The following is a 12134-nucleotide window of genomic DNA, read 5'->3' on the forward strand; positions in this document are numbered from 1 at the left end:
GGTGTAACACTAGCACTCACCCTATGACCATGGTTCATGTGATATTCTCCTCCTGATCTGAGTCCAGCCATGACCCTTCATAGCTCAGTGCTGCCCACAGATCACACATGTGTCTCCTACAATTTTACCGAATCTCCAGGACTGTGCTCTCTATCAGTCTGTTTATACAAATCTCTCTGTGCTGAGAAGACCTGAGAGACGCTTTAGTACACCTGTTAGCTTGTATAACCCTGTTATGGAATGCTTAAACGTGACTTATGCATAAATCACTAACTGAGTGTTGGCTGTACTATCCTATATAAATCACAGAGATGAACTAAATAACAAAATGCCTTGATTGCTCTTATTCCTTAAAGCTCTGGGGAAGTCAGTTCAATTTGGAATACTCAACCGGTCATGCTTTCTGTGTTTTTTTTTGCATGCACAGGAGAAATAAATTTCTAAGTTTCCACAGATTCACTGAATATTGTGGACTACCTTTAAAGTAATTTATCAATGTGGGTAATTTTTAGTTGCATCATCTTTCTAATGTTCTTTTTATGGCTGTATATTTTTAATGGTATACCTATTGGTTCTGTAAGATACTATAACATTTATTGAAATAAAGAAACTTCTTTTTTAGTGGAATATTGTTATTGCACTGAAAAATTGTCCATTTACATCTATTCAAGGAACTATCAGACAGACATTTACATTAGTAATAAAAAGTTCAGGATTCACAAGATGTTTAGTGAACAACCAGATGTAGATGTAAATTCTCATTTCCCTAATACATATATTCATCAGTTTCAGTATATTACTGGGCTTCTATAAAAAGTATTTTTCATATGTAAATCATTTTGTACAACATAGGTATATTTTAAGGAGTCAATGAGCTGACGTACATAATACTTATGGAAATTCCCAGCATGTCTTAAAGATTCATTTTCTAAAATTGATTGTTAGTGTTTGTATATAGTCTCATATTTGTCTTATATTATTCTTATATTTCATGGTTTACATTGGAGCTAGGAAAGAAATTCACAATAAATGAAATCATGACAAAAGAAAGAGTGCACAACCCACAAAGGACTGAAGTCACCAGAAGTTACACAGCTCAGATCAAAGTTCTCAGTCTTTAAAGAAAAAATCACACAGATTGTGCAAAAGTTATGGGAGCAAGAGCTTCCTACTCCAGGCTGCACTGCAGGTGCCCTGTGTCCTACCCCTGCTTGTCCTGTGTAAGGAGCAGATCACTCCCAGTGACAACACACTGTTTTTGTAGACACTGAAACAATTTTGGATTGCATTTAGGAAATGATCTTCTCCCAGAATCCTGCCACTGTCCTCTCTCTGAGTGAGAGGGATGCTACATCTTTCTCTCCCACACATCAGCCCTCCACAGATTTCTTTCAATGTCAAAGGAGCCCACCCCCATGACATGGCAGCACTCACCTGTGCAGTCTGTGCAGGGCTCAGGGTGGGTGTCCTCACAGCACAGCCATGCCCTGTTTATCAACCTCAAGTCCTTGTGCTCAAGCAAGGTGTCAGGATGTCCACACCAGGAGTTTGACTTCATCAGGGGAAAAGGCTCTTCTGTCTCCATCCCTGAGGGCAGCTCTGCCTTCTCCCTGGTGCTCTGTCATTTGCTGAATCCAGAAGCTTTATGATCTCAATTACTGTGTCAGTGCATAAGGAGAAGGGTGATGAACTGTGTCCAAGGGGTTCTGGCCCTTTGGACTTTAGTTTTGCCTCTTTCCCTCCATGTACTCCCAAACCAAGAAATACTTTGAGAACACAAAATGATCAGATGAATAATTTTCCAGCATATTATTTAGTAATAATAAAGTATCACTGAGTACTACAGTCAAGGGCTGTAATGAACAATAATGAACAATAGTTCCTCTTTCTCAAAATCCCTGTCAGCACATACCAGTAAGATTTTCATTGAGCTTGGTCATTCTGACTAGAGTGAGATGAATTCTTAAGTAATTTTGATTTGTATTTCCATGCTGGTTAAGGGTATTTTCTTGAAGTGTTTCTCAGCCATTTGTGTTTCATCATTTGAGAATGCTCTATATCAATAGTTCTCAACCTGTGGGTCACAGTTCATTTGGCAAACTTCTATCTCCAAAAATATTTACATTATGATTCACAACAGTAGCAAAAGTTACAGTGTTAAAGTAGCAACAAAAATAATTTTATGGTTGGGGGTTACCATAACATGAACTGTATTAAAGGGTCACAGCATTAGAAAAGTTGAGAACCGCTGTTCTGTAGAATTCTTCCCCCCTCCTTTAAAAATTGAGCTATTTTTCTTTCATTTTATTGTTTTAATCTTTGTTCTTCTTTAATGCAATATATCCTGACTGCAGCCTCCCCTCCCTCTGTTCCTTCCAGTCCCTCCACTTCACCTCCCCTCTTCTGCAGGTCCACTGCTCCTCCTTTTCAGAAAAGAGCATCCCAGTGATATCAGCTAAATGTGATATAAAAGATGTTATTTTTGATATCTAGTTTTTTTTATTTCTTTGTATAATCTATATACTAACCCACTGTCAGATATATAATTGGTAAAGATCTTTTCCCATTCTATAGACTTCCATTTTGAGTGAATAATAGTAGCCTTTGCTCTACAGAGCTTTTCAGATTTAAAAGGATCTATTTATTAGTTTTTGGTCTTAATACCTGTGATACTGGTATAAGGCCTTTTTTTGGTGCCAATGAATTCAAGTCTATTTCTTACATTTTCTTCTGTCAGGTTCAGCATATCAAGTCTTACATTGAGACCCTTGATTCATTGGGAGTTTAATTTTTCAGGGTAGATAAGTTTTCATTCTACATGCAGCCATACAGTTTGATCACCATCTTTTGTTGAAGGTGCTGTCTTTTTTGCCAGTTTTATTTTTGACTTCTGTCTGAGTTAGAGTTTTACTACTGTGAACAGACACCATGACCAATGTAAGTCTTATAAGGGCAGCATTTAATTGGGGCAGGCTTACTGGTTCAGAAGTTTAGTTCATTATCATTAAGGCAGAAACACAGCAGCATCCATCCAGTCAGTCATAGTACAGGAGGAGCTGCGAGTTCTACATCTTCATCTAAAAGCTGCAAGTAGAATATTGACTTCCAGGCAGCTAGGATGAGGGTCTTAAAGCCCATACCCATAGTGACACATCTACTACAAAAAGGCCACACCTATTCCAACAGGGCCACACTTTCTAAAAGTGCCACCTCCTGGGCTGAGCATACACAAACCATCATAGCTTCTTTGTGAAGATCAGTTGTTCTTAGATATAAACCTATATCTGAGTCTTCAAATTGATTCCCTTGATCAACATGCTTGTTTTTTTATGCCAATACCATTGTGTGTGTGTGCTTATGCATGTACATGTTTAAAAATTACTGTAACTCTGTAATACAGATACCCCTGTAAGTTCTTCTATTTTTCATTATTGTTTTAAACTATCATGTTGTTTTTAAATTTCCATATAAATTTAATGTTTTAATTTTTTCCTATGGAAGTATTGTGGTGGAATTTTGAGGGTGGTTTCAGTAAATCTGTAGTTTACTTTTGACAGGATGCCCACTTTTCACAATATTAATCCTGCATAATCATGAGTAATGGAGAATCAGTTTTCTTGTGTCTTCTTCAGTTTCTTTCTTTATATCTTAAAGCCTTTAGTATACAAATCTTTTCCTTATTTAGAGTCTTCCTAAAATATATTTTTATTGTATCGCCACATCCCAGGGAACAGGGTTGAATTCCTAGAAACCTTAATCCTGGTTCCCATGAGATACTGGCTCCAACATTAGACTGATTTTGCAGGTATGTTCCTGGACAAGGATACACAACCAAAGTTTCCTTCATCCTTTCATTAGGACCTTTGAGAAAGGCATGAGCGGATCTGTCTCCTGACACAGAAACTCAGAGGAATGGCCAGCTCACAGTGACTCTCTCAGCTTGCTTCTTTATACAAGACAGTGCTAGACATTCGGGGTTGGGCATCACCCGGTAAGAGCTGAACCCCCTCATATCAACCATTACTAAAGAAAACACCCTAAGTTGTCTATAGTCCATTCTTGATAGGAGCATTTTCTCAGTTGAGGTTCCTCTTCCAGGATGATCCTAATGTGTGTCAAATTGGCATGAAATTAAACATGGTGGTATTTCCTACATAATCTGCAGACAGGTGTCACAGAGTACCCTTTTGCCCAAACAGCTTTACTTACAAATGTTCATTGCAATGAGTCATTGATCTGGTTTGAGGCCTCTGACTTCTGCTACAGTATTAATATTGGATGCACTGTAGTATCCTCTTGGATATATTATTATTATATATTACTGTTGCCCTGGGTCATGGAGATCCTCTAACTTTGGATCTTCAGGATTAGCCCCTTAATGTGCTACAGTAGTTCAAGGATGGGGTAAATGCTGGGGTGGGCCAACTTAGAACCTGGGTCTGGGCCTGGTGCAAGCTGAGTTAATCAGCCCACTGGCTCTCCTGAGCACCTGCCCCCAGGGCCAGCTTTTCCACACTGCCCAGGTTAGGGGTGGGGCCAGCTCTCTGGTGCTCATGCCCTCTAGGCCAGCTCTCTCACCTGCAGCAGGTGGTGGTAGGTGATAAAGGAGGTATTTCAGCTGAGAGGAGTTAACAGACAACAGTCCAGATAGCCTTACATGGATAGTTGGTTTTCAAAACATCAGAAGTCCACAGAATTGACGTTATAAACATTTCTGTATTAATGTTCATTTTGATTAGAGACCTACCTGTCTTCTCCTGACAGCTTCCTGTCTTGGATTCTAAGAAGAAATTGAGCATCTTTGGAGTTACTCCAATTGTGGTGAGACAGCCACTAGGCAAGAATTGCCTCTTTCCATCTACAGACAAAATACTGTCCAGAAAAGGACACACTTGCAGAATAGTCGACTGATTATATCTGCAAAGACAGAGTAATCAGCCCTTAATAATTCTGCATCACTAGGTCTGTCAGATGATCCTGGGCCAGAAGGCCAAAGATCGGATGCTCCAACATTCTGTAGTATAGGGACTGTCCAGGTGTTCAGCAGTCTCTATAAATTGGCTATGTTTTAGAAGCTATGCTTCCCATAATCTCAGTTAACTCAGTCATTCTGGATTTCTGATGGGGTTGAAAATTTATAGTCCCATAGCCAATCCTTGCTATTTACTTTCAGAGAAAAGATTTGAGAGGATGGTTTTCTGCTGACATTCATTCTAAAGCCAAGAAAAAAAGCCACATTCAGAACTAAGACTTTTATTTAGGAGAGATGACAGAGGTTCTGGTTAGTCAACAAAATGATGGACTGGGTATTAGGTCTCTCTTGTACCTTACTGACATAAATTAGTATAGTTATGCTCTAACTGTATTTTGAGAGAAAAGTTTTATTTTAACAGGAAGAGTGATATGTAGGAGGAGCTAAGTTGGGAGAAGTACAGAGAGGAGGAGTAAGGAGAGGAGGAGGAGAAGGAGAGGAGCTAGGTGATGAGAGAGAAAGAGAGGGGGGCCAGACATGGAGGCAGATGCTCACATGTCTCTGCCAGTCAAAGATAGTTGATATATCTAGATTGGGTATTAGGTTACACTTCTGATTAATATTGAACATTACCAAACTTATAAAGCCTTTGGTTGACATTAAAAAAATTGTATAAAAGCAAAAAGGAGAAGGGGGTATGGGATAGGGGTTTTCTAAGGAGGGGAAATGGGGAAAGGGGATGGCATCTGAAATGTAAATAAAATATCCAATAAAAAAAGAGAAAGTGAAAAAAAAAGGAGGTATTTCTCCTATGCCCATGCCACCACATAGCAGATGACGTACAGAGCCAGCTCTCTTGTGCTGCTCAGGTGAGGTATGGGGCCAGAAATCTGGAGTGCCACAGCTGGCAAGTGGTGGGGCCAGCTCTCCTGCTTTCACTCTATCCGGGTCAGCTGTCTTGTACCTACCCCACCAGAGCCAGCTCTCCCTTGCTGCCTAGGAGAGGGGCAGGGCCAGCTTTCCTGAGTGTGGTGACTGTCAAGAGGTGGGGGCTTTTCTGTCACTGCATGCAAAGGGTAGGGCAACTCAGCTCAGCATAGTACTCAGACATCAACATGTTCTTTTATCTTCTGCATCCTGGTTATTATTACATGATTGCTTTAGAGTTTTCTGCCCTGTAGGTTTCAGGAAGCCTAAACTATAGGAACACTGGCTTGCACCTAAAGTTGGTGGCAGGTAATGCTTTACTTTATTATTGCCTTTCAACTTCTTTTTCATTACATAAGGAGACTAGATTTTATCAATGGACTAAAGGAAGCAGTATAAAATTCCAAGTGTCTAATGTCATATCCCAAGTGTCATAATGAATTATGCTATAATCTTCAATCACAGGCATAGGGGCGTTCATTTATAAAGGTAAACTAATGAATGCTTAATGATAGTATTAGAGATTGGAAGCTCTTAAAAATGACTATTTTTAAGCCAGATGTGGTACTGAATACCTTTAATCCTCATCCTTGGGAAGCAGAGGCTGGCAGATCACTCTGAGTTCTAGTCCAGGTTGTTCTACATAGCCAGTTCTATCCCATCCATGGCGAAATTGTAAGGCTCCATTTCAAAAACAAATAAGAAACAAAAACCAGAATAACAAGCAAACCCTCCCTAAACAAACTTAAAGCTTGCCAAAAATGATCACCTTGCCATGCAAACCTGTAATCCCAGGGTTTCTCTCTGTAGCTTGGCATGTCCTGGACCTTGCTCTAAAGACTAGGTTAGCCCTGAACTCAGAAATCCACCTGTGTCAGCCTCCTAAATTCTGAGATGAAAAGCATGGACCATCAGGCCAGGCTTCCAGAGGTTTTCTTATTTCATGAAAGGTACTTCCATCTGTCTAAGGTTTTTAGAGACACAATATGAAAAACTCAGGGGAAACCCACCCTAGGGTTGTCTGTTGCTGAACATGGGACAGAAATGCTTCTTGCATTTGTGGGGTGACAGCTGGCAGTCTTGTTCCCAATCTTTCTGGTTTCAGAGGAGTTGAGAATCTAAGGCTCAAAGCCTCTCAGAACCTCCATTGCCTAGTAAAGAGAATGAAATGTTGCCTTTTAGAGGAATCATGTTGTGGGTTGCCCTGGTGCTGTTTGTATTTTGATGTTAATTCTGCTTCCTCAAGAGGGGCTACTTGCCCCCAACTACTCAGGTGATCTCACTAAACCTTCTCCCCATTCTGACTGGTCAAATAAAGGCTAGAGCCAATGACTGGGCAGTGGAAGGAAAAGGTGGGATGTGAGGTCTCAGTGAAGAGAAGGTGAGAGAGAAGAATGGAGGAATAGGAAGTTGAAGGAAGATGGAGCAGAACCTCACGGCCTGGAGAAGCAACAAGTAGCAAGGAGTCTCATAGCTGTGGAATAAATTAGTATAGTGGTAGATCTGCCCAATCTAGGCATATTATTTATAAATATAATTACTGGGTTGTGTGGTTTTTATACAGGCTTATTGAGGTAAGAAATTACTGCAACAGAATCATGTAGTACAAAAGAATGAACTAAAGGGCTGCCAATTCTTTTCCCTGAAAGAGGTGAGTGCTGGGTCAGGCCTGCCAGGTAAAGCTTCCCAGTTTGTATTTGTACTTTAGGAATCCTGTGGTTCTCAGCTTCAGTTGTCAGTGTCACTCTGTCAGAAAAGTGTGTAGAGTCTTGGCCTTTGAAGTGCAGCTTCCTTCTTCCATAATTTTTACCTTTGCTTGAGTCAGAAGTTATCCTATCAGTTATCAGGGTTTAACTTTTCAAAAGAAAGATGTGAACCAACAATATGAACAACAACAACAACAAAAACAAAAAACAAAGAAAAGGAGCAGAAAAACCCAGCTAGTTTCTTGAACTAGTTTCTAGTTTCCCCAGAGCCATCCTCCTCAACCCACATTTCGAAGCTATGAACCAGCTAAAGGGCCCACTTGGGCTTGAGATTCAGCATCTAAAGACAGTAAAAGAGCATTTTGGAAGGAGTGGAGAGAATTATGAACCAGAGGAGCATTGGACTTTTGTGATGAATGTATTTTCTTTAAGAGCGATGTGATTGTTAGCATTCCTTCTAAGCTCTGCCCAACAGTTACCTAGCAACAGCCAGGTAGGCCTGGCTTGTTATAAAAGGGACTGTTTGGCCTATTTGCCTCTCTTCTTTCTCTGACCCCTTTTTCCGTCTCTCTCCTTCCCCTCTCTCTCCATGAGTTTCTGGCTGGCCTCTTTCTCTCTGTCCTCTTTCCCTTCTCTTTCTCTACCTCTACTTCCTTCTCAACTTTCCTTCCCATGCACCCAAGTAAACTCTATTCTGTACTAGACCTGTCATATGGCTGGTACCCAGGTGGGAGTGCCTCAGTATGGGCCTGCTGACGTCCCCCTCTCACCATACCATATCTCATTCTACCAAACATACTCCTGGCTTTATAAAAACACACCACTGATTTTATTAGGAACCAGCTACAAGCAAGGCTCACAAATGGAAGTGGTTTCTGAGGGCTGTAGACTGCAAACCACACACTGAAGGCTCTATTCTCTTCTTTATTTAGATTCCACTAATTAGTGAAATCCTGTGATATTTGTCCACATGCAGCTGACTTATTACTGAGGTTATTTTTCCACCACTGGTGAAATGAGCCAATTCAAGCCAGATTGGATTATATTAAAGGCAAGTTTATTTGGGAAGCTGCACTAGGGTGAGCATGTTCTCTGATCCCAAAGATTGAGGCCAGAAAAATTGTTATGGGGAAAGGGGTGTAGGGGAGGGAAAGAGAAAGAAAAAGGGGTGTACAGAGAGAGAGAAAGAGAGAGAAAGAGAGAGAGAGAGAGAGAGAGAGAGAGAGAGAGAGACAGACAGACAGACAGACAGACAGACAGAAACTAAAATGTCTGGATTATATAGGGAAGAGTCCCTGGGGACAGCCCAGCTCCTGGGCTGGAAGGTTTAGAGTTGGGGGTAGGGCATACCAGGTAGGGACTAAGGGATGTTGGGAGAACCTGGAGCTCAGGTGTGCATTGGTATGTAAAATATGCACGTCAGTTCCTTGTTCTGGGGTCTGAAACTAAACAATTATATTTAGCATAATGTCTCACAGATCCATGCTAGTGACAGACAATGTGATCAGCATACAGAAGTTATAAAATTTTAGATGATGTTTATACTTATCCAATTGCCAAGGATATAGTTTAATTCCATTTCCAGGATGCCTTCACTATCTGCTACATATTTAGATATGTAACTATTTTTATCATGTATTAAGATTTTAAATTTATGTTCTGATCAAGAATTTATTTTATTGTTTTCCAATCTATTTTAACTTTTACAGAGAAATTGAAAATATCAACCTTATGTGCCACTCAGAGTCCAGGCCATCCTTGGTTCTGCTGTATCAACAAGTATACACCTCCTGTCTGACAGTTTTTTAATTTTTAAAATTTAAAAATGATGTTAAATTTAGTTTATTTTGTCTATCTCTGCTTGTGTTTCTGTGTGTATCTCAGCATGCATGTGGAGATCAGAGGACAGCATGTGGGAGTAAGTTTTCTTCTTCAGAGACAGACCAGGCTGTTTGGGTGTCAGCAGGTGATTTTATTCACTGAGTCATCTCTCCAGCCCCCTATCTATTCTTAATGTCGAATAACATCTTCATCACTCAGATTAAACATATCTTTCTTCACTCTTTCTCCATGTTCTTACATCACTTCCTTTTGAGTCAAATTATACAGACTGACTTAGAAGTTGATTGATTTGTCTGTGTGTGGTCCTTTGTGACAAATGCTAGAAAAAAAGCTCTAACAGAAGAGCTGTAAGACCAAGAGAAGCAGTGAATGTTACCTACAGACAAGTCACATTTACATCAGACAGACATCAACATAGTAACTATAGTTGATAACTATAAAATAAAACTGTACTGTGTATTTGTTATCTAATTTATTCCACATATCTAGTGTTTAGACCTGCAATGAACTTTCACAAATATAACACCAGCGATCCAGGGCATGTACGTTCTGTGACTGGTACATTTGGCTTCTATTGACTGAATTCCGAGTACATATCATTCTTTCATAAGTATATAAAATATTTTTATGGATGGATACTTAACAAACACTTTGAAGTCCAAAATACCCTTGTGGCATTAATATTTAGAAAGCACATCATCTAGTACAAGCTATGGAATTTCTTGGACTAACATGACCAGAGCACTATGAATTTTGATAAAATTTACAAAATTCATCTGCATGCTTCCAATCTTGGTAGTAGTAAAATCAGTTTTACAAATCCTTGTTAGACCCATTTTCTCTGTGCTGGAGCATTGTCTGGTCTTCCAGAGAAGCAAGGTTCATTTCTAGCAACCAGACATTGATCCAGAACAATCCCTGTAACTTCAGTCAGCCAATGGATGTTTGATGATCTCTTCAAATCTCTACAGACACAGGGCATCCATGTGCTACACAGTTATAAGTGGAGACAAACGATCCATATACAATAAATTAATACAAATATAGAAAGGTTTAAGAAATCCACTCAAGAGAGTGGCAAATGGAGAATGAGATTTCTATATCACTGTAATTTGCTAAGATTTTTTGTCTCAGATCAAGGCTGTGAAACAGTAGGGAGAGTGACTGAGGATAAACACATGCTTATACTGCTGTGTGGGGTTTGTCTTACCCACAATATTTCAGAACTGAGATTGCTTTGACACTTTTGGACATATAAATCAGAGACATTTTCTCAATTTCTCCATTTGAGTATGCCAAAATTTAACCAGAAGTCCATCCCTGTGAATCAGCACAAAGGGGCTAAAAGTTGCATAACCAAGGGTCAGAAAATCTTGGGTATTTACCATCAAGGTATTTTCTTTTAAAGAGATGCTTATAATTAGAGAAAAGGCACAATCTGTCCAGTAGAAGAAAACACAACAGAGCATCAGAAGGAGGACACTCTGGGAAGCTCTCAGCTCTGGGGGAGTTCTGTAGAGGAGCTTGGAGTTGAGAAGGTGGAGGACCTGCTGGTGATGTTTTTGGAGAAGAAACACCATGTAGCCACTGGCCCCTCCCATGGCACCCTGAAACACTGCATCTCTCAGGACCATGAGAGGGAGAACAATCCATTTTATTTTCTCAATTTCCAGCATAAAATAGCAATAATTATCTTCATTTATATGTTGTGATATATTCAGATCTGTACTTGTGATGGAATAGATTAAGTTCATACTTATTAAAGCATTGAGTATCCAAAAGAATGAGAAGAATGGAAGGATGTGCCATGCAGACTTTGGCCTGAGTCTGCTCCACCCAGATGCTCTGGGACTGATGATGATGGCCTGGACCACAGTGAGGAGACTGCTGGTGCAGATGGAGAGACCCCGGGCCACCCTCTCCAGGTAAACAATAATCTTACAGCCTATGTCATCCAGGAAATTTCTCAACCCAAAAGCTGCTATTGTCTTTGGCAATCCTTTTACAAGAAGGATAAGGATGTTTGTAGAAGCCATGTGGATCAGAATAAGGTGAATGGGTTTCTTCTCAGGGTTTCCCCACCAACTGAACATATAATTCACAGAAATAGTCATGTTCCCCATAGTACCAACCACAGTCATAAAGAGGAAAATTATGTCCTTAATATATTTCAAAACCATTTCTTCCTTCCTAGATAGAAAAACTTGTATCCAGGATGCAAACACCTTTTGAAGGAAGCATCTTTAATTCTAGACATGGTCTGGATAGCACATTTTGCACAAAAGCATTTTCTGGAGTTCATAAAGCAGTGACAGAGACATGTAATGTTGCAGATTAAGTCTCTGAAGCTTCTCCTTCCCGTGTCATTGGAGATATTTTGAGTGTTTGGACAGGGGAGTTTGGTAGCTGGTGTTTAATCTAAAATTTAAAAGAAATATTTTTGAGCTTTACACTAGCAAAATTGTCTTGCTCAAGTTTGTGTGTGTGTGTGTATGTGTCTGTCTGTCTGTCTGTCTGCATGCACACATTGTCCTTGTTATTTCTCACCATAGTTGAATTGAATTCTAAGTATCCATTACCAAAAATTCTTCCTCTGTTTCTCATTCTATTTCTTCCTATTTACCCATCCAATTCCCAAATTCTTTGTCACATCACAGTTAGATACTAAGAAGTCCTGCTGTTCAATA

General features: G+C 39.8%; 1 protein-coding gene across 1 annotated transcript; it reads right to left on the bottom strand.

The window, feature by feature from the left end:
- Nucleotides 1-10706: 10706 nt before the first annotated feature.
- On the bottom strand, nucleotides 10707-11651 carry LOC117713986 (vomeronasal type-1 receptor 4-like). The gene has a single exon (XM_034510560.2). The coding sequence runs from the start codon at nucleotides 11625-11627 to the stop codon at nucleotides 10707-10709; it is 921 nt and encodes a 306-aa protein (XP_034366451.1). The 5' UTR covers nucleotides 11628-11651.
- Between the last annotated feature and the right edge of the window lie 483 nt (nucleotides 11652-12134).

The sequence above is a fragment of the Arvicanthis niloticus genome, chromosome 8 (genome assembly GCF_011762505.2).
Source record: "Arvicanthis niloticus isolate mArvNil1 chromosome 8, mArvNil1.pat.X, whole genome shotgun sequence".
Taxonomy (NCBI): domain Eukaryota; kingdom Metazoa; phylum Chordata; class Mammalia; order Rodentia; family Muridae; genus Arvicanthis; species Arvicanthis niloticus.

Excerpts from the sequence above, each read along its gene's own strand:
- LOC117713986 (XM_034510560.2), bottom strand. The coding sequence starts at position 11,627 with ATGGTTTTGAAATATATTAAGGACATAATTTTCCTCTTTATGACTGTG.